This window comes from Cucurbita pepo, chromosome 1 (genome assembly GCF_057944985.1).
Source record: "Cucurbita pepo subsp. pepo isolate OVF chromosome 1, ASM5794498v1, whole genome shotgun sequence".
Lineage (NCBI taxonomy): Eukaryota > Viridiplantae > Streptophyta > Magnoliopsida > Cucurbitales > Cucurbitaceae > Cucurbita > Cucurbita pepo.
The window spans coordinates 3473438-3495543 of record NC_141798.1 but is presented as its reverse complement, the minus strand read 5'-3'; the positions used below and the strand labels follow the sequence as shown (position 1 = coordinate 3495543).

Below are 22106 nucleotides of genomic sequence, written 5' to 3'. Positions count from 1 at the left end.
ATATTTTTACATTTTTATAAGAAATGAAATTTAATTTAATTTTTTTTTTTGAGCATTTGTAATCTCCACACACGTCGGTGGTTGTACCCAATAACGTGGCTAAAAAACTCGACGTGTGAAGATCAAGGCCTTCCAAACAAAAACTACCAGAATCTCGAACCGACCATACGAGGAATTCATGGCAACTACTACCATTGTTGCTCTACTGCCACCACGCTCTTATTCTTATTTTATAGGTTTCAAAGATGAGTTTTAAAAAAAAAAAAAAAAAAGTGGAAACTAGAAGGTTCACGCGGTCAAAACAACTTTGTAGTTCAAATATCCAATCAGATCACTCCATCTGGCCAACTCAAATGCCAGCCAGCAATATCATCTCACACCTGTCGTCATCATCCCTCCCCACGTGCCCTTCCTATACTACGTGTCAAATAAACACCTTCCCTCCATGGATTACATGCACGTGTTTCTCAAACTTTATCTACTAACTCCATCTCTATTTAAATCTCACGATCTTTACTTCAAAACAACAGCCACATTCTGAAACTTGCTGAATTACTTGTTCATCCATCAATCTCTGTTTTGTTTTTTTGGGTTTTGAAAAATGTCGCATTTCCAATCTGGAACCGATCAGTATGGCAACCCCGTTCGCCAGACTGATGAATATGGCAACGTGATCCACGGGACCGGTCAGCACGTCGACCCGCATCACCGGACCGGTGGGACCGGTGAGTTCCGTGAGACGGATCAGTATGGCAACCCAATTCGGCGGGGCGGTGAGTACGGTGACCCGATCGGCACTGGTGGGACGTATGAGACTGGTGGCCACGGTGGCGTGGGTTATGGCGGAGGACACCACCAGCAGCATAAAGAGCATGGGGGAGTACTTCGTCGCTCTGGAAGCTCTAGTAGTTCCAGCTCGGTAAAATTTAATGTTATATGATTACTTTCATACATTAGTGTATAATAATAATAATAATAATAATAATAATAATGAGGTTGAAATTTCAGTCGGAAGATGATGGGCATGGAGGGAGGAGGAAGAAGGGGCTGAAAGAGAAGATAAAGGAGAAGCTGCCAGGACATGCTGACACGGCGCAGCAGCCACACGCGACATCAACCACTACACCTGGCGGGTACTCTTCGGTGGAGCACGGCGGCCAACACGAGAAGAAGGGGATAATGGATAAGATCAAGGAGAAGTTGCCTGGACATAACTGAGAGGCGTCGCCCACCATATCTGGGTGTAGATATGATATTAATAAAGTGTTAGATGTGCGTGTATTGGGACTTTGTGTAGTGTAAGTGTTGGTATGGCTAAATAACGAGGGAGCGTGGTGGTCGGTTTGTGGTTGTGTGTATTATTATGTCATTTATGGGTTTGATGTATGTACGTCTCGTTTGTGTTCATCTCATCTATCTTCTACTTGGGCTGTTTTACGCTTCAAATCTACCTTCTTTTCCAACCTATAATTTGTTCAATCTTAACCCAATACAAGATCAAATGATGAACAATTCTAATTACCCAATACAAGATCAAATGATGATGAACAATTCTAAGTAATAAGGATGTTAAGCATCATAAATAAAATTTTCTTAACCCAATACAAGATCAAATGATGAACAATTCCAAGTAATAAGGATGTTAAGCATCATAAAATTTAGTAAGTAATCCTAATTTACTACATTTGGAGCACTAGAATTAAGATAATCCAAGGCTTAGGGGAAATATCCCAAAGTTCTATATGATTAGCCTATAAAACCATGGATCCTAATTAGGAGAGAATGTTATCGATTAAATAATAATTATTATTATTAATAAAAATAAAAAAAATATATTTTTGTGTGAGAAAAGAGAGGATGTGAATATTTAAAATATTTTTACGGACTCAATTTAAACAATTTAAAATATTTAAAATGAACCCAATTTTGTAGCCCCAATTTCACCCTTCCCCGAACATTGTCACTGGAGCTCACCGCCAGCGACCATTCTCTTGAATCCCAGACCTGACGGTTTCCACACCGATTGGATTTTCTGACGAACGGAGCTTGCGGTAAGGGTCGCTGGATTTATCTGCTCTGTTTGGGTTGTGAGTAACAAAATCAGTATGTTCTGGACTGCAATAAGGTATTTCGCGACGAAGCCAAAGCCGAAGATGAAGCCGATAGAGTTGAAAACTCCACCGGAGCAAACGCAGACGATCACTAGAGTTATATTCGACATCGTTAGGGAGCATGGTCCGCTAACCATAGCCGAAACTTGGGATCGCGTTCAGGTAAGCATCGTATTCCTGTTTCTGTTTCGTCATTTTCATGTTTTGCTTCATTTTTATTTCGATTTCTTCATCTCATCTCTATGAACTGTGGAAATTTATTATTCTATATGAATTAGATTCACATAGAAATCAGAATGATGGAAGACCGCTAGAGTAGATGCTTTGATCATTTCAATTGGGGTTTAGTTGTGACAGTGAAGAATAGTTGGAAATGAGAATTCGGTTTTGCATTCTTGTTGAATTAATTGTTCAAGACAGTTCCATCTCAGGAGAAATGTTGCCTCTTTCCAGCATTTTAGGCTTCAAAGTTCTAAAAAACTAGTGTTACATTTAAACCATCCAAATGCCTCAGAAGTGCGTACTTCCATAGATGATGGGCTCCCAATGTACCAAGTCTGAGTTGCTCTTTAGAAATGGACACAGTTGTAAAACCCAATTAACAGATCCTGTTCAAGTAAGGTCGAAAGTCTGAGTTGCTCAAATCCTAGTCAAATGACCATTGCCGTATTTTCCATTAACAATGGGGATGATTGATGAAAGTACTTTTAGCTTTTGAGTTGGTTTCTGTGTTGAAGGGTATAGATGTAGTCATGTAACATAATAGCTCAACTAGAATGGGAAATGTCACAGTTCTGGGTACTGTTTGTTCTGTAACTTGGTGCTATTTTGTTAGAAAAAATCTTTATACGTAAATGGTGTTGTAATGAGCTGACGAGCGTCCATTTATTTTCAGGAAGTGGGTTTGAGAGGATTAACAAGCAAAAGGCACATGAAAATAGTGATGAGATGGATGAGGGAACGGCAGAAGTTAAGACTGATGTGCAATCACGTAGGACCTAATAAGCAGTTTCTTTATACCACCTGGTTCACAAAACCCAACTGCGGACAGGCAAAGCCACAGGGGCGTAATTCCTCCCAACCCAAGAGCCCTTGAGTGCCTGCAAATTACCCGTAAAACTGCGATTGTTTCTTCATTTTAATGGAAGCTGTTCTTTGATTATTCTACAAGTGATGTCTTTATAGAATGAATGACCAATATCGAAACGATTTAAATACTGACATTTCTTTTGTGTATAATGCTAATTCCTTAATCTAATAACAATATGTGATAATAGATTGCATTAAGGGTAGTTAATCAGTTGATATTCCTTTTGCTTCTGTTTATCTCCAAATTCTATATATTAGACTGTTGTCTAAAATCTTTGCCTTATCAAAATCTAATTATCTATCGTCCATCTCCTTGCAACTTGTTAAACAATTTTTTTATTTATTTATTGAAATTATCAACAAACGTATGTGTCATCTGCTGAAGCAAATTGCAATTCTCAAATTAGTATACATTCTAGAATAGCTCTACTGTTGAACTTTCAAGAATATGGAGGGTCTTCGAGACACCATTGCAGCAGTACCTTTTGGCCTATAGGGCTTTAACAAACAAGTTAAAAATCTTACTACAAGGGTCTTCGAGATGTTAAAGAGATAAGTGATGACATGTTGTCAGTTCACTTACTCTGTGTTGAGAGATGAGCTGCTTTTTCTAGGCTAGTTGTTCATGTTGTTCAATGCTTATAGTTCTGGAGTTGTAGTCATGAGAAATCGGTTCCTTGAGGCTTAACTATTTTTTGCAAGGTTCGCTAAGCGTGGTGAATGGTCGACAATGTTTTGAAGTCCCATGTTCTTATTGAATGGCTGACATCCAGTGCTTTTCAGATGATAGAAAGTAGGAGACCTCCTTTGGAGGTTGAAGCCCTACTTTGTGCGAGGTGGACATGATGCTCCCAAGTTCCAACATACAGGGCTTAGTTCATGTCAATCTTAATCTTGCTTGTGAAGTTTTGACTATACACATAGAATGCCTGATATTTAAAGGCTTTGCTGATAGTCTTTTTTCTCGTGTACCTTCTTCATGCAGGAAAAAAAAAAAAAAAAAAAAAAAAAAAAAAAAAAAAAAAAAAAAAAAAAAAACTTTTTGACCACAACCTTCGTTAAGGTGTGTTCGAGGATGCCGTTTAACAAATAAACTTTAGTAACATAAAAGTTTTAATGTTACTTTCAAATATGATGATTATGAGTAGGAAGTGCTTTTCTATGGTGGAAAAGATGCTTGTCACACTCTCAAACATAGTATTAGTTGCTTAAGAGGTTTTCCTTTCTGCTTATTAATGAATTGCTTTATTTCCATTATGTGCTCAGGTTCTCCTTTTAGTACCAGCAAATTTCGTGAATGGCAATTGATTCATCAAGGGGCTCTAACGCTCATTTGTCTAAAAGTTTCAAATTGTTGCACAATAGTATTAATATAATCCTTATCAGTCCAGCATAGTCTAGAATTGATCAGAAATACTTGTTTCTAACATGAGACTTAAAAATATCTCATATTAGCAGGTGAATCTCTTCAACTAATCTTCTTCTTCTTTTTCATTTAGGTTACTTGACTCTGTAGATGTTGGTGGCTCATACACATACACTGTTTCATTTTCTTTCCTGAACTTTTCACACCCTGAAAAGAGATGATTCATGATTTGGAGCGATTAAAGAACACCTGGTGCATTCTCTTTCAAATGGGTTGACTATAGAGTAATCCTTGGAATATAAAAATTTCTCCATGATTCATGTGCTCAATTCATTTCTTTTAAGTACTAAGCTATTTCAGGATGATGACTGTGCATATAATGGGCTAGAAGAATGAGTTTATGAAGGCCATCTAATATTTATTATGTTCTTCTATCTTGTGTTTTCTAGTCATTGCTAGTCTCACCTTCTATCTTGTGCCTATTGACGTTTTCCTCTGTGGTATTGATACAGATTTTCAATCAAAGAGAATTCTTCCAAGTTTCAGGTTCAAGGACTTTTCTTTGTCTGGGATACTACACCTTTTTTGGAACTTTATTCACATCCCGGTGGTGATTCATTGACTGTATTGCTGAATCTGTCTCGAATTACAACTATCGCTACCGATTAACTCAGGTTCGTTCAAATTCTTCTTACATTCAAAGTCTTTGTGCCATCTACAGTTCACAGCTTCAAACTGTTAGTTTGTTTGAGCTCTATCGAACTAAGATTGATTTCTACGAGAAATAATAACATTTTCAATCCATTTTTCTAGGTCAGAATTTGGATTGGACAACAAAGAAACACGACATAAAAAGGATAAAAGTTGGATAAGAGAAGAAAAAAAGGAACAAATGGGTATTGGTTGGTTAAGTAAAAGGATCTTTTTTATGCATCTCCAAAAGCTCTACATGAGTTCTTTATATAAAACTTTACAGGTAAGAAAGAACACTTTCTACCATAGGAATGATTTTGTATTGGGAAAATGGGGTTTCCCCACCAGAAATATCACTTTCTTTTGCAGCAGATTCCTTCGTCTCAGGTTTCCACCATTAACAGACTTCTTTTTCTTTTCCTCAATGAAAATGAAAGTTACGGCTGCTGAAGCTTTTAATGGCTGCAATAGAGATATATATGAACCTTGAGGATAAGGAATCAGTTCCATTTTGGATATCTTAATTTAATGGCATAAAGATGATTTAAATGACTAAAAATGGCTAAAGTGCTGAAGAACAATGAAGAATCACCTTTTCTTTTCTTTTTTTTTTTTTTTATGGTGATTGACGATAAAGCATCTCCTGTTTCACAGTGATTGAATGACGATGGCGACTTTGATATAATGTTGACTGAAAAGCAAAAAGAAGAAAATGGTCTGTTCCTCCTCCATTCAGAAAGAAAGAAAGGTTAGTTTACATGGTAGATTATTTGAACCTCCATTACACAATCTATTACACAATCTTGCAGGAGTGACCCTCCGGTCGTCATTGATCCTTGCCCTATTTCGAGCAATTGCTCGACTAAGAGATAGTTGGAGATTCCTCCCGACACAAAGTATCATCTTCTCTATCATCTAATCATTGGATATTAATGTGGATCCTAACCAATTGATGTATTTACTACTAAAGGTCAATTGACGATCCATAATAGTTCTCACATTGTATAAACTCGAAGATAATCATTTAAAGATATTATTTTAATGTAAACAAATTCATTTTTATTAGTCACCTCTTCCAACTCAACCGAACAAATAAAAAAAAGAAGATCAATTTTATTATTATATGAACCAAGTAGGAAGAAAATAAAATAAATATTTTTAAAACAAAAATATTTAGTAAGTTGCAAAATAAAATATCATAAACTATTTGTGGTTTAACTAATTTGAAAATGAATAATGAGTATTTTAAGTGGTTAAGAAATGTAAAATAATTATTTATTATTTTGAATAATTTAATTATAATTATTTTTATAAAAAAAAAAAAAAATGTCCATCAAAATGAGATTTGGACCATATTAATATGGTAGACATGAACACTAAAATAAGGGCATGCCCGAAAATAGAGTCCACGTGATTGGAGCCACGCATTGCGTCTTCTGACAAGGATCCAGATTATTGGCTTTAAGACCTGGGCCCACACTCTTGTTTTTCCTCCCTTTTCTCTATAAATATCCCCCACTTCTCTCGTTTTTCCTCTCCACTTTTCCCTCCCATTCTCTCCCATTCAAATGGATTTGTTCTTCTTCCACAAAACAGAGAAAGGTTTGAGCCCTAATCTCCTCCAAATATTCCCCAAATTCTTCCGATTCCTAGAGCTCTGCTTCCTGCTCCTTTTCCTCTCCTGGAGCCTCTCTCGGCTCCCGATCGCCCTCACAATCTCCGCCGACTTCTTCCGAAAACTCTTCGGCTTCCTCGCCAGTCCGCTCTTCGGATTCCTCCTCTGTAACGCCATTATCTTCACACTACTTGCAAAACCTACCAAATTTTCAGACCGCAGCGCCGTATCCGTCGTCGATGGAGACGAAATCGATAGGATTTACGCAGTCCTAATGGAAAAATCTGGAAGCGACGGCGTGCATGAACGCAAGGTGGAGATTGTGTACCAGGACAAACAGATCATCGCGGAGCCGATTAGTTCAATCGATCACAAAATTGAAGAGAGAAACGCGGATACGGAGTCGGAATCTGGAGTAGATCATCCGAAAGTGATATTGAGGACGCTATCAGAGAAACTTAAGCCGAAAACGCAGAGGGAGAAGCTCCGGCGTTCAGAGACGGAGAAGTGCCGGAATCTGGAGCATTCGCAAGACATTTTGTACTACCAGGACGATTTGAGCAGCGAAGAATTTCAAAGGAAGATTGAGGCGTTCATAGCGAAAGAGAAGAAGTTTCGACGGGAAGAATCTTCCGCCATTGTACTCCACTGAGACGGTTAATCGCCGGTTGAAAATACGACTACAAAAAGCAAAAGAAAACTTTCAATGTACAGAGTAAAATTTCTCTTACCTAGAGAAGGGTAAAGTGGGTATTTGACTTTAGTTCTAATTTTTCTTTAGGGAACGGGATTTTGTTTGTCTGTTACTCGTCCTATGGTTCTTGGTGGACTTGCATTTGACAACTGATCTGTGACGTTAATTTGGAACCAATTAGTTGACATCTAATTTTCGACTTATATGTCTCATATAATGTTTATAAAAAAAACATGGAATTAATTCGTGTATAATATCGATTAATGATGTTAAAAGGGCTTACTTAAACTATACTTGATCACATAGTATGATAATTAGTAAGGTGGTACGATTAAGCAATAACACAATATATTTGCATGACTTAATTATGCGATTACCATTAATTCACATCTAAACAAAATTTAGAACTAATTCTCTCACACCCACGTAAAATCAGCAAACCCATGCGCATTTGCTCTCTTTTTCGTGGGGCAATTGCATTGATGCATCGGGAGAGAGTTTTATCATTTTTTTGGGCCGAAGGAGCAGCCCAGATCGACGATACTGAAGCTCGCCGGTGCATCGATGCTGAAGTTTATAAAATGGAGTAAAGAAACAGTGGAAGGTTGAAGAACAGGGTTATGGAGGCAAGTTGGTCGACGTCCATTAGAGAAGCAGGACGGCCACGTTGCACCACGCCTCAACACGAGGAAGAAAGGAGTGGGTGCCAATGCCAATGCCAATGTTGGCTTTTGCTACTCCCAATACAATTTTAAGGTTTAGAACTGCATGTTAGATCTATAAAAATATGATACATATAAGAACAAGAAGCCTGTTGAAGCGAAATAGATTTAATCCTTAAATACACCTGTTTCCAAAAGTTCTTTATTTCCGAACAGGAACAGTGAAAAAATTATTCAAAACTTGGAAACAAATCCAAGGATGGCTTCAAGAATATTGAAGCATCTAAAGCGATGGTGTTTCGGGGAGGATGATTGTTAGAGCTGTAACCAGAGGACATTGTTCGTGACCTTTGGCGTTTGCTCATCCATCCAACCACCATATGTTATTTGCGATGAAGGTCGGGTCTTTTATGAATATCAGCAAAATATTTCAAAGGGCAACACCTCCATTAAAAAATTACGTCTTAAGAAGCTCTTGGTACTTTATCAGCCAGTATGTTATCTGGAAGGACAAGCTCTGGAGGGGTTTCACGAACAACGCCCAACATCGAATCATACTCTTCATCGCGACGAGCAAACTTCTTGCGAAGAACCTTTTCAAATTCAATTTCATCAAAGCTCTTAACATTTTCAGCTGCATGAACCTGTGATAAGTTGGAATAATTAATGGCTGACTGGGAGAAAAAGGCCATCTCTTCTTCTGTAAGCTTCCTCAGGAACCTTGCTGGATTTCCTCCCCATACCTGTGATTGCATTAGCAACACTCAATATTTTACTTCAATCATGACAGAACCCAAGTAGTATTGATAACATAGAAGGTAGCACTAGATATCGAAGTAAAATGATAAGATAGGGAGACCTCTCCACATGGGATCCTTGTATTCTGTCTCACAAGTGCTCCAGCAGCAACCATTGCATGTTTTTCTACGTAGACTCCATCAAGCAACGTTGCTCCCATACCCACAAATGCCTCGTCCTCGATAGTACATCCATGTAACACAGCACTGTGACCTGTCTAGTTCAAATTCGAAACCATAACCACACACCTCTCAAGGGATGGATACATAATTTGAAATGAGATTATATCACTCACCGACAGTGACATTATCACCAATGATAGTTGGTAAAACCTTTCCACTCAAATTGGATTTTGCTACGTGAACTAATGAGTTGTCTTGTATATTGGTCCCAGTGCCAACACTGATGCTGTTAACATCACCTTCATAATATTTTGCAGTTAAGACAAATATAAACATACAGAAGAAGATAGGTAAGGAAGAAAAGCAATCTGGTTTAACAACTGGTTCTCACGCAAACAAATTTTGGCATAAACAGGAGTATTGTCCTATTTAAATTAAAATACTCATCAGCCAAACAACGAAGTGGTCATTTTGCTCATAAAAAAAAACTGGCAGGTTACTCTAAACTTTAAAGCTATTAAAGTACGAGTCCTGGTAGAGATCAGTCCTAGGAACACAAAACATTTGTAAATACGAACAAGCAAGCATGCAGGAAAAACAGTTCAATATCTGCATGACCTCATACTTAATCACAAACTAAAACTTACGGCGCCATTTGATGACCATTGGGCTTTTGATTTTTTAAAATTGTACTTATTTTTTTTACAACTTCTACAATGAGTTTCATCTTTGAGATCTTCTCATATTCTTGCCTCAAAGAAATTTCAGATTATCATATTTTTTAACATGATGTGCCAAACATGCGTTCATCATACTTTCTCCAGCGTGACCATTACTTCAACAAGCTCACTAATCATTCAATCAAATGAATTTCAAACGCCAATAATATTTTTCCTAAAAATGGCAATTTTGGGTTAAGATTATGGATGAGGTACTCTTAAACACAATTTGCATAAGACGTAAAGCCCATAATCAGGATTTCTGGAAAGTAGAAAAGCAGAAAAACTAACTTAGTGGGTGGGTAGGTGGGTGATCAAAAATAACATGAACATCTTCAAATTCAGAGAGGCTACTGTTAAGCTTACCTCTAACACCAAAAAGTGAATTACATGAAATATTTCTAATTGGATATTAAAGAAGAAAGACTAACACATTTACACCAATAGAGAGCATTAGAAATTACCAAATCCAAGAAACTATCAAAAGTGGAAAAATTTAAGCTAATTCATCAATGAAATTGTTTCTCCGCTCAGAAAAATAATGTTAAGTTTACCTCTCAAAACACAGCCATACCAAATGGAGGACCCCCGTCCCACCTGCACATCACCAATGATAGATGCACTAGGCGCCACAAATGCATCACTGTCAACTACAGGAGCCTTGTCAAATACGTTCATGAGCGTCCTGTGCCTAGATACTAAACAAATAAGACTCTTTATTAGCTAATGTCATTTGAATAATTTACGTAAAGCCTTTCAATATTTGCATGACTCAACCTTAGCACAAAAAAAGCAAGGGTTCAACAGATGAATTTCCAAGGCATGTACAGTTTTGCAGTGTATATAATAAAACCTCAATCAAGTACGAAATACATACATGCCCAAAATTGAATTTAAAAATGACGGTAAACACCATTGTGGGGGGTAGAAGTGCACATAGAGATGATCGTGACTTGTGGATGTGATGGCTATTTGTGATAGGTGCGGTGAAAGGGATGGCAAAGATGCCCCTCAAGAGGTGGTGGGAAGCCATAGAATAACATAATGCACCATCAATGTTCCACTATTTCCATTTTTCATGTCCTTTTGAGAAGCATATTGCGTCAGACCTTGCTTGCAAAGTGTTTGGGAACAGCCATTAATTTGTAATCTATTTTCTTTGACATTGGGGTTCTCAGTAATGGAGGTACTAGTTCAAAAGAAAAGAAGACGGACAAAAGGATGTATTATCAATCACAAACTACTATAATGAACATCCAGAATCTTCATCGATCACAAACTACTATAATCCCAATTCATGGAGCAATAGAGGATGAAGAAGTTCTATAGCTTCCTGAAGTGGAAGTTCTCTACAATTAATATCTAACTTTAGCACTCTAAATTCATGGTGCTATTTTCTGAAAGATTAGCTAATGAACAGCCTAAACTGAAGAATATGGAAACCTAATTAAACCAACACCCTCATGTCATAAAAATACTAGTTTCTCCAGATAAACATGAACACAGATGCACATTCCTCTTACGCATATCTACAAGCCGAAACATCACATTACAATATCTAAGTTCATGCCTTCTACATATCTCGTCCAACCAAAAAAGATCCTCGTTCGAATGTGAATTCCTTGAAATCTAGTCAAGATGTAAAAGGGCATGCGAAATCAAATTTCCTAGAAAAGCCTACAAAATATACATTGCGGTTTTATTTCTGCCCAGAAAAATGCCAAACAGAAGTTATGAAAAATGACGTCTTTCCATTTCATCGATTAGCTCAAAAGATTACACCAAATTGAAATCCGCCGGAAAATAGAACACTAATAGCAATTAAAATGGTGAAACTTCGAAGATCGTAAAGAAGAATGTGGAAATTAAGAAGGTTACGTTGTTCTTGAAAGTAGTGGTTTCCTTGGAGGCGGCAACCAAGGCGATCGAGGGCTTGGCCGGTCTCTCGGATCCAGAATCCGACGGTGTAGATTGCCTTTCCCAATGTTCCCATCTTCTACACTTGTTCGTCGTCGTCCTCTTCGTCACCCTTCAATCTTCAGCTTCAATTACAGATGCGGGAAATGTAGAATTCTGGAGGAATAGTGCCTAAATTCATAATTTTTCTTTTTTTTTTTTTTTTTTTTTTTTTTTTTTTTTTAATTTCATCTTTTCCTATCAATTTTATTTGTGGCTAAGACTAAAAGTTTTTTTTTTTTTAATTTTTAAAAAATTAAAAGTAAAGAGTTTTATTAGTTGAAAAAATCAAACACATATTAAACACAAAATTAAAAATTAAAAAAACTGATTAGTTGAAATTATGTATGATCATGAACATGTAATCTTAACTTTTAAAATGGTAATTATCCAATAAACATAATGAAAAAAGATTATTATAAAAAAAGATTAATAAAATATTGAGGAGGAAGAGCAGACTTAAAAAGAAGAGGCGGGTTGGGCCTCAAAATTTGCTCTGTTATCGTATTTTTGTGCATTCTCCTGTTATTGGTCTTTTTCTTCTGATCTTAATTTTTTCAGGTACAGTAACGAACAACACCAATATCGTCTGACAATTCCATCTTCTCTTACTCACTTTGATTCCTTGTTCGTCTTCTTCTTCTTCTTCCCTTTCCAATCGCTATCTTCTAATTCCGTTATTCCGCTGCATTTTTCACTTTTCAAGTTTGTTTTTCCACTGTAGTGTATCCCCCTTTTCTTCTGTTCGCGGTGTTCATCATCAGTGTGATTTTCTCGATTATTCTTGCACTTTCTTTCTGGGTTCTGTTCGTTTGTTTGAACCCTCCAATTTGATTGAGATCAGGTGATTTTTGGGGTTTTCACTGGGTGTTTGGTGAACGGATTTTAGGGTTTTGGGGCGACTTTTTTTCTAGCCGATGAGACTACTTTTGGGTCTTTTTTCTTCATCGATTCGAGTTTTGCTGTCCCTTGCGTATGGATGTCTTTTTAGGAATCTGATTACTTTGAGCTCGGTCTCGCTGTTGATATACTATGTATCATTTGGTGCATTCGTGTTTCGTTTGCTCGATTTTGATTTTGAGTTTTAGTTAAACCAATTTTGATGAAGGCGTAAGTTATTTATACTCAGTTATCTACTTGTGTTTCAAAGTATCTTATATGTCCGATGTAGCTTGCGAGATGCTAATTTCGTTCTTTTCTTTGGCTGGCTGATATTGTGTTGCTTAAAAGTTTAAACTGCTGCTTGAGCGCTCTAAAGGTCTTGATGTTATATAGATAATTCAAGTATTACATTGATGGTGTTTGTACTGTATGTGTCTTGGATGTCAATGTTTTCCTATTGGGAGCTTATTGTTTTCCGTTTTTTTTGTGCAAAATTTTGGATAATCAGTTATGGCCACAGAGAAAGATCTTGATCTGTCAACTTTGAAAACTCAGCTCAGTGAAACAAATGGAAATTGGAAGCATGAAATGGAACGGCGTCAATCAAAAGTAGATGTGCTGCAAGCAAGGCTTGTGGAGGTAAAGGCTTCTATAGAAGGTTCTGAGGAAGACTCTAGAAAAGAGCTAGAGGTTCTCTGGCGAAGAGTTACGACAACTTCTACATTGTTGACATACTTGAAATCAAAAGCTAAAATGTTGGCAGTGCCCCATTTAGCTCACTCTTCATGTGGTATTAAACACTTAGAAGGAGTAGGATTTGTTGACAAAAGTGGAACACCACTGTCTGGTTGGTCTAAGAGTATTGATCTTTCTTCATTCGATGGTTGTGAAGAGGAATCCTTAATGGTTATTGGGAAGCCATGTGGTTTATCAGATGAACAAGATGCAGCTTATATTGGTCAAATACTCAAGTCTGTTCAGATAGTTTCAGCTGTAATGGAAGCACTTGTCAAGAGGGTTATTCTGGCAGAATCGGAAGCTGCTGAAGAGAAGGAAAAGGTACATTTGGGTCAGGAGGAAATTAAGAAGAAATCAATCCAGATTGAGAACATGTCTTCAAAACTGGAGGAAATGGAACAGTTTGCTGTGGGTACTAATGGTATTCTAAATGAAATGCGGCTGAGAGTTGAGGATCTGGTTGAAGAAACGTGTAGACAGAGGCAAAGAGCTGCTGAAAATGAGCAGGAACTATGTCATGTTAAGCAGGACTTTGAGTCCTTGAAATCATATGTCAGTAGCCTCATCACTGTTAGAGAAACACTTTTGTCATCGGAAAAGCAGTTTCAGACAATCGAGAGGCTGTTTGAACGGTTCGTATGTTTTTTTTAATGTTATATTGCTCTGGCTATCCTGAATGCTCAGTTTGTTTGGTAGATTTTCCTGGATGATTCAATTTGAGTCTTTTCTTTCGTTACACTCATGGCTTCTTTTATTTTATTTTAACTTGAACTGCACCTATATGATTTCCTATGCACTAAGATTTTGTTTGTACTTGTATTGCTTTGTGAGCCAGCTCATGGCAGACCTTTAGAGCTCAACAGCATGGTTTCACTTAATGGATTTTTCTTACTGTTATTTGTGTTTTTCTCAAGAGACAATCATAGGAAAATGCATTGATTGCAAACAGTTCAAACTCCATGAGCTTAATGATCTTTGTACATGTTTGTTTCTTCAAAAAATTTCTAATAGATCCATAAACATTCAATTTTGTGTCTAATAAGTACCCAACATTTCTAAGGTGTCTAGTAAGCTTCTAAACTTTCAATTTTGTGTTTATTAAGTCCTTGACTTTTGAATTTTGTATCAACTAGATCATTGATTTATTTGACATTTTTTAGAGCTCATGAATATGTAGAATTAAAAACTTGATGTACTTCGCTAATTTTAAAAAATGTTTAATATGTTAGGGACTTATTGGGCACAAAGTTAGAAGTTTTAAGAACTCATTTGACATTTTTATTGTCTAGGGACTTATTATATATATAGTTCTAGACTTGTTGTACGGGTTATAGTTTAGAGAATTATTAGACACAAACAGAATTATTAGACACAAACATAAATGTTTAGAGACTAAACTGGTAATTTGAGAAAGAAAAAAAAAATCCGATGGTGAGCTAATTTTAAAACTCTTCAGATGTGAGATTGGATGATAATACTCAGAATGGTAGCTTGCAACTATGATGATGTTATAAATTTTTGTGAAGAATACAGAGAATGGGGCATGGAAATGTGAGTTTGTGTAGTTTGCCTAATAAATAGTTTTCACAGGCTTTTAAATTCTATGAAACAGGCTAGTTGCAAAGACAAGTCAGTTGGAGGGTGAGAAAATGCAGAAAGAAGTAGAAGTTCAGAAACTTATGGACGAAAATGTGAGGTTGAGTGCCCTTCTTGACAAGAAAGAGGCTCAACTTGTGGCCATGAATGAACAATGCAAGGTTATGGCCTTGAGTGCCTCACATATTTAGTCCAGAAACTCCTCCTCCTTGCTCATCAGCCAGCCTAGTAACGCTTCATCTCGGTTCACAATCCCGGGCCAACCAAGGTGTCGGCAGCATCAGGTATTCTTGCATATAAATGTATTTACAAAAACCCTTGTGGACTATAGTGTGTAGTTTCATAGTGTTCTAGCTCTTCCATCTGCTTCTACGGAGAGAACTCTCAAGGTTTTTCTTCATTGGAGAACTCTCAAGGTATCCTTGCTTCCGAGATGTGCATGTGTATGCTTCCAAAGTTGGTATCTTTCTGCCCTTTGGCGCCCTTCATAAGTTTCCCTTTTGGCATTACAATTCTTTGTCTTTTGTCAGTTTGATTCAAACTACAATGCTGACATCCTTTTAAGCAGGTTCTGGGCTGCACTCTCATAACTCCACACTGCTTGAATTCCTTCTTCCCAGTTTTAAAAATAGATACATTTGAAATCCTATGTTTTCTTTTTATCTTTTATTCGTGGAAGTATAGTAAACTCTCATTTCGGGTCATATTTTTAATCTTCATTGAAAATAGGATAAGATGACGAGTTGTAAATTCTGATTTCGGGTCGATTGAGTTAACCCAACCAAACAAGCTCCAATTCCCAAGAATTTAAATAAATTTTTTATTTTTTTTAAAAACTAATCAATCAAACCAAAAACTCAAATCAATTTTAATTCAAGTTGTAGTCGAAATAAATATTAAGCAGTCGAAATAGTTATACAAACACAGATTAATCTAGTATTTTATGGTATTGTGTATGGTGTTTTGTGTTAAAACTTGTAAATAGTATTGTGTTTTGTGTTAAAACTTGTAAATAAATTTGGATATTTATGGTATTGTGTATTGTGTTTTGTGTTAAAACCTGGGAAAATAAATATTAAAGAGTAAATTAATATTTTTAAAAAGGTTGTTGGGGAGTAAATAAAGGAAACAAATTTGGCAATAGAAAAGTTTGGAAATAATCTATTTAAACTCAAAAAATACCTTTTACAAAACAAAATTCAAAAATACATTTACTTTTATTACTTTATTACCCTCTAAAAATACTCCTTAAAAAATACTAATTTACCTTTGAAGATAATATTAAAAAGTTTGGATATAATTTATGAAATGTTTTACCTTTAATAATTTGAAGATAATATTAAAAAGTTGGGATATAATTTATGAAATGTTTAAAAAGTTTGGATATGATTTATGAAATGTCAAAAATATTAATGGTAAAAAAGTTTGATATAATTTATGAAATGTAAAAATATTAATGGTAATAAAGTTTGATATAAAATTAAAAAGTTTTAGTTCACATAATTAATTAATTAATGGTAAAAAGAAAAAAATTAAACTTGTTATAAAATAAATTGGGTTAGCTTTTAAAAATGGTATGAAAATTATACATACTAATAATGAGGTAATAATGAGGTAAATGTATTTTTTAGTTAAAGCAAATAGTTTTTGAGATAAAATATAAAATTTGGGAGTACTTATATTAATTTATCATCTCCATTTCGTAATTGGAAAACAAAATTTAAACCAAATTTAAAATCTCCTATTCCTTGTGTTGATTGGATTGTTGAGAAACTTATATATATTGATACCTATGCCTCTCTTCTCCCATCAAGCTCTTCCAATCCTCCTTTCTTTTGTGCTGTGTTTGCGACCACCTTCTTCCCTCAAACTATTTCCCCTTCTTCTGCCCATCTCATCGCTACATCAAAAACACAAAGGAGCATTCACATTTGGGAGCAAATCATTCTTACATTTTTTTTTTATTGTAAGATAAAATTCTAACCACCCTTTTCTGTTTTTGAATGATTTTTGTATTTCTAGCTAATAAAATAGTTGTTGAATTTGAAGGAACATGGCAACACCCGTCCAGCCACCCAAAGGATTTAAGTCAGCTGGGAAACATTATTACTCGATGTGGCAAACTCTATTTGAAATCGATACTAAGTATGTTCCAATCAAGCCCATTGGACGAGGTTCTTACGGTGTGGTGTGTTCTTCTACCAACCAACAGACCAACGAGGAGGTGGCTATCAAGAAGATTAAAAATGTGTTTGAGAATCGCTTCGAGGCATTGAGAACGCTTAGGGAGATGAAGCTTTTGAGGCACATAAGACATGAGAACGTGATTGCTCTGAAGGATGTGATGATGCCCGTGCATAGAAATAGCTTTAAGGATGTGTATTTGGTTTACGAGCTCATGAACACGGATCTTGATCGGATTATCGGATCGTCTCAGCCCCTCTCAAATAATCATTGCAAGTGTTTGATGTATCAGGTATGGATTCTGTATTCGATCTCTCAGTTTTGTTTGAAAATGTTTTAGTTTTTCGTTACAACGTGTGCTTGTAAGGAAAAGAGAAGACGTGTGAGATATGGTGTAAGAATTTGATGTCATGAAATTTTTGTACATGAATTTGATGTATCACAACTCTAAGTTCTGATTCTAATGTTATTTTGTATTGCAGTTGCTTTCCGGCTTGCAGTATCTTCATTCAACCAACATTCTTCATCGGGACTTAAAGCCCGGGAACCTCCTCGTCAATGCTAATTGTGATCTGAAGATTTGTGATTTCGGGTTAGCACGAACGAGCAAAGGCCAGGACCAAGTCATGACTGAGTACGTTGTTACTCGCTGGTATCGTGCACCAGAGCTTCTCCTATCCTGTAAGAGCTATGGGACTTCTGTTGATGTGTGGTCCGTGGGATGCATCTTTGCTGAGATTTTGGGTCGGACACCGATCTTCCCTGGGACGAATTGCCTCAACCAACTAGAGTTAATCATCGAAGTTCTCGGTAGTCCAAAGGAAGCAGATATCGAGTTTATTGATAACCTAAAGTCCGTACAGTTTATCAAAGCTATGCCTCCCTCAAAAGGTGTACAATTTTCAGATCAATATCCACAAGCTGAACCTTTAGCTTTGGACTTGCTGCAGAAGATGCTTGTGTTTGACCCGAGGAAGAGAATTACTATTAATGAAGCACTTCAACACCCATACATGTCCGAGCTATACGACACAACATTCAATCCTACTGATGAGGTTCCCCTCAGTCTCGACATCGACGAATCACTTGATGAGCATGAGATCAGAGAAATGATGTTGACTGAGATGCTTTATTATCATCCTGAAGCTGCCCCAACGTAGACATACAATTGGAAGAAACACTATCTTCCATACATTTGAAATGTAATAATTCATCGTATAGTTTTGAGGACTTTCTTTAGCAACATTAGTATTAAATTGATTGTAACCATTTTTAACTACTGCACTTATTAATGTTTTACATTTCTTTATCAAAATCAAACAAACATTCAAATCAAATTAATGTTGTTTTTATGTTCAAATATTAATAGATGAAATATGAATGCTTAGCGAGATTGGGTAGAGTCCAATTAAAAATTAATGCATGTTACTTCCTAGATTATCGAATTAAGCTAAGTTAGGCTGTGCTAGACTTAGATTAATTTACAAATTTAATTTTATTATTTTTATAATTAAATAACAAATTTCAATATACTTATATTAATTAATAAATTTAATCATATTATTTTTTTATTATTAAATATCTCATTTTAATATTTGAAGAACATTTGAACACCAAATTTGTTTTCTTTTAAAATTGGAGTGACTATATATTATACATTTTTATTAGATATATTTAGTTTACATTTGCATGAATGAAGCTAATGATGTAACAAAGTAAAAAAGAACTATAAAACATTAATTTTAGTAAATCGTATGAAAACTCATACAATTTTCTATTACACATCCTTGTAGCCATCATAAGAATTGATAGTTTAATATCTAAATTTTCTAAGTTATAATGTTTTTCCATAGAAGAAATTTATTAAAAAAAAAATAAGTAAAATTTGTAAATTATATTTTGTATAAGCAAATAAAAGGATCAGCTACCAAACCACTGCTAAATAATTTTGGTGTTTTTAGTTTTTTCTTTTTCATTTTTTTAATAGAAACTTACTTTCAAATTCCATTAAAATCTTTTATATATATATATATAATATATATAATTTTAAATTTTAATTAAGGTGGGCATATTTGTTGAAAAATAGTTAGTTAATTGCAGATATTAATTTGGTATATTTATTGGATCAGTGGGGAGGGAGAATATTATAAATAATAAGTCTACAATATTTTAATAATATTACACACTCTCCATATTCTTAGCACACAGTTTCCCTCCACATTAATCTTTCTTATCATTTTTAATTATTTTATTTTTTATTAACAAATCAAATTTTGTCATGAAAAAAAATGCCTAATGCATGATCTAGCTACATGGATCTCGCCACGTGAGAGAGGATAGATATATAATATATAAATATAAATGAGGTATATGAATGAATTGGTATTTTATCTAAATGAGAGTCGATAGCTATTATCTATATCAAACGACGTGTACATGGATTGAAAATCTTCAAACTAAGCATGTTTCTCGAAACAATATTGTATTAAACTATATGCTATAAAATTTTCTAAAAAATCTTGTATTATACGAGTAACAAATTCAAAGTTGAAGGCTTGAAGCTTATAATATTATAACTTATGGATGGAAACAATAATACTCCTTTCTTTTTATTTACTTGATGATGCTTTGCATTTTTTCTTTTTTTGAATAATGTAGAGATAACAAAATGAGTAGGTTAAATTCTACAATACTTTGTTACATAACAATCATACAAACCATATAGCCATAAACGTGCACTCATATCTAACAAGAGATCTTTGGACTCACAAATATCTCAATCCAACTTGAATTAACACCTACCCAAAGCAGAATCTCCCAATTAAATTGTAGCATAGAAAAAGCTAAAGCTTATGACCAATGTCAGTTAAATTTGGAGGAGTCAAATTTGTAGAGCTAGGATTGAAAAAGTGACATTCCACCGTAAAAAAAGGGAAAAAGACAAACACGAAGCCGTAATTGGCAGCAGCTGGAGATTCATGCTCAAAATCTTATTTGCCGCATATCCAGGAAAGTAGGAGATTGCACAGAAATGGGCGCCGCCAAGAACTGGCGATGCCCTCTGCCTGAGGCAAAGCTGCTGCTTATTTACTTTTGTAGTTCCAATATCAATTTGGGATCCATTATAGGCCTTCCCTCTAATTTCTAGATCTTTAGAGACACTTTTCAAATGGTTTTCTTTTCAAGCGTTTTTCTTTTACATTGCAACTGTGAATTAGTACCTAGAAAGTAAGCTCTGTTACTTAGAACCCCACTAAGTTTTAGTTGCATCCTTTTCACTATGAAATTAGCACAGAGGTTCTTGATGGGACTTCCTTCTGTTGTGAATTCATAGTTGCAGAGTACAGCAAATAGTATAACTTGACATATCAATACCAGAAAAGACTCATCTAATAGACGAGCTTTTGTTCCAAGGTAAATGTCAAATATAATCTGATTTTTGAATCCATTTCCATGAGTGGACGTCAGATTGATTGAATGAATGTAGGTGGGGGTCTGATTTTGGATCATCCATTGACTTTGGCATTAGCTGAGAGGCAGTGTGGTCAGTAACATGGCTCCACTGATTTGCTTTTGCATTCTGTGGTGTGTAGAAGCAGATTATAAATTTGTTGGTACATAGTAATCCACATGGGATTACCTAATTCAAGACCTCAAATATTTTGTTTTTTTCTTTTGTTGCATCACGTTGGTGCACCAAATTGGGTTTCACATTCCTGTTCTTCTTGCTCTTCATCTTGCTCATACATATTATAACCCTCAGTTTTTTTTCTTTTTTACTTCTGGAAAAACATGCTGATGATAGGTAATTTTCTTACACACACAGGAAAAATATAGTACTTCTTGTCTTCTAAGGGGTAAACTACACTACTTTTTTTCCTAGTACCCTAAATAGTAGAGTAAGAATTCAAGCATTTCACTCTGTAAATGATTCATACGCTCTTATATTGATAAAAAAAAAAAAAAAAAAAAAAAAAAAAAAATACCATTTTTTTTATTTCATGAACTTAAGATGTATATTTATTTTAGTTTTTCGGTCCTGTTTTGAGCTTGAGTTGTTACAATTTGTTTTTAAATTTGGATAGTTATGTGTATACTCATTTGTCAAAGTTCTCATCTAAGATAGCTGATTAAAAAGAATATTTGAAAGTTTAAAAATTCAAATAAGATTATTTTTAAATTTGTGTATAAATAAATAAATAAATAATCGGATTTGTGTTTTTTTGAAACTAAAGTTGATATGAGGATAATAATGATAGCATTCTGCAACCATAATTTGTGGGCTGAACTGAAGGTAGAAGAAATTAACTCTCACATCCCTAAAAGTCAAAAAAATGCAGTTTTAATAATTATTATGTTTATTTTAATAATTTTATATTTTAAAGCTACCCTTCATTTTTATTCCCTTTCTTATTCCCTTTAGTTGAGCTATATACCGATGGATACTAAATTTGTTGGATGATAGAAGTCTCACGTCCGCTAATTTAGAGAATGATCATGAATTTATAAACAAAAAAATACTCTCTCCATTGGTGTGAGGCCTGTTGGAGAAGCACAAAGGAAAGCTATGAGAGCTTATGCTCAAAGAGGACAATATCATACCATTGTGAAGCGTTGTGTTTGTCTGACACAGTATCATAGTCATGCACTAAACTTAGTCGTGCCAATAGATTGGTAAATCCTCAAATATCGAACAAAGAACTCAAAAAAGAAAAGGATTCAAGCCTCCTCAAACAAAAAATGACTAAGACTCCAAAGGAGTCGAGCGTACTTTGTTCAAGGGGATTAGTGTGAGGCTTTTTGGGGAAGTCCAAAGCAAAGTCATAAGAAGCTTATCATACCATGGTAGAGAGTCGTGTTCGTCTAGGTGAGTTCAAGCAA

The 22106-nt window shown here is 35.3% G+C and overlaps 6 protein-coding genes across 8 annotated transcripts; 5 read left to right on the top strand and 1 right to left on the bottom strand.

Moving 5' to 3' along the window:
• Positions 1–539: 539 nt before the first annotated feature.
• LOC111808521 (uncharacterized) lies at positions 540–1407 on the top strand. The gene is made up of 2 exons (XM_023694570.2): positions 540–919; positions 1009–1407. Exons 1-2 carry the CDS (start codon positions 602–604, stop codon positions 1216–1218), a joined length of 528 nt encoding a protein of 175 aa, XP_023550338.2. The 5' UTR covers positions 540–601; the 3' UTR covers positions 1219–1407.
• Positions 1408–1914: 507 nt separating this feature from the next.
• LOC111790503 (thiamine-phosphate synthase) lies at positions 1915–3334 on the top strand. Its single transcript, XM_023671426.2, has 2 exons — positions 1915–2273; positions 3007–3334. The coding sequence occupies exons 1-2, from the start codon at positions 2106–2108 to the stop codon at positions 3205–3207; spliced, it is 369 nt and encodes a 122-aa protein (XP_023527194.2). The 5' UTR covers positions 1915–2105; the 3' UTR covers positions 3208–3334.
• Positions 3335–6793: 3459 nt separating this feature from the next.
• LOC111804161 (uncharacterized) lies at positions 6794–7821 on the top strand. Its single transcript, XM_023688872.2, has one exon. It carries the CDS (start codon positions 6828–6830, stop codon positions 7524–7526), a length of 699 nt encoding a protein of 232 aa, XP_023544640.2. The 5' UTR covers positions 6794–6827; the 3' UTR covers positions 7527–7821.
• Positions 7822–8382: 561 nt separating this feature from the next.
• LOC111795633 (gamma carbonic anhydrase 1, mitochondrial) lies at positions 8383–11959 on the bottom strand. The gene is made up of 5 exons (XM_023678173.2): positions 11748–11959; positions 10424–10567; positions 9324–9449; positions 9090–9241; positions 8383–8973 (listed from the first exon to the last, which is right to left on the bottom strand). The coding sequence occupies exons 1-5, from the start codon at positions 11860–11862 to the stop codon at positions 8695–8697; spliced, it is 816 nt and encodes a 271-aa protein (XP_023533941.1). The 5' UTR covers positions 11863–11959; the 3' UTR covers positions 8383–8694.
• A 272-nt stretch (positions 11960–12231) lies between these two features.
• LOC111795613 (uncharacterized) lies at positions 12232–15745 on the top strand. 3 transcript variants are annotated; one of them, XM_023678153.2, is made up of 3 exons: positions 12232–12386; positions 13216–14077; positions 15058–15745. In XM_023678153.2, the coding sequence occupies exons 2-3, from the start codon at positions 13218–13220 to the stop codon at positions 15230–15232; spliced, it is 1035 nt and encodes a 344-aa protein (XP_023533921.2). In that variant the 5' UTR covers positions 12232–12386; positions 13216–13217; the 3' UTR covers positions 15233–15745. The 3 variants fall into 3 exon arrangements, with proteins under 3 accessions (XP_023533921.2, XP_023533929.2, XP_023533912.2); XM_023678161.2 differs by having other exon boundaries at positions 12296–12452; XM_023678144.2 differs by lacking the exon at positions 12232–12386 and adding an exon at positions 12474–12669.
• Positions 15746–17094: 1349 nt separating this feature from the next.
• Positions 17095–18502, top strand: LOC111795605 (mitogen-activated protein kinase homolog NTF3-like). Its single transcript, XM_023678132.2, has 2 exons — positions 17095–17517; positions 17708–18502. Exons 1-2 carry the CDS (start codon positions 17095–17097, stop codon positions 18383–18385), a joined length of 1101 nt encoding a protein of 366 aa, XP_023533900.2. The 3' UTR covers positions 18386–18502.
• The last annotated feature ends 3604 nt before the right edge of the window (positions 18503–22106 follow it).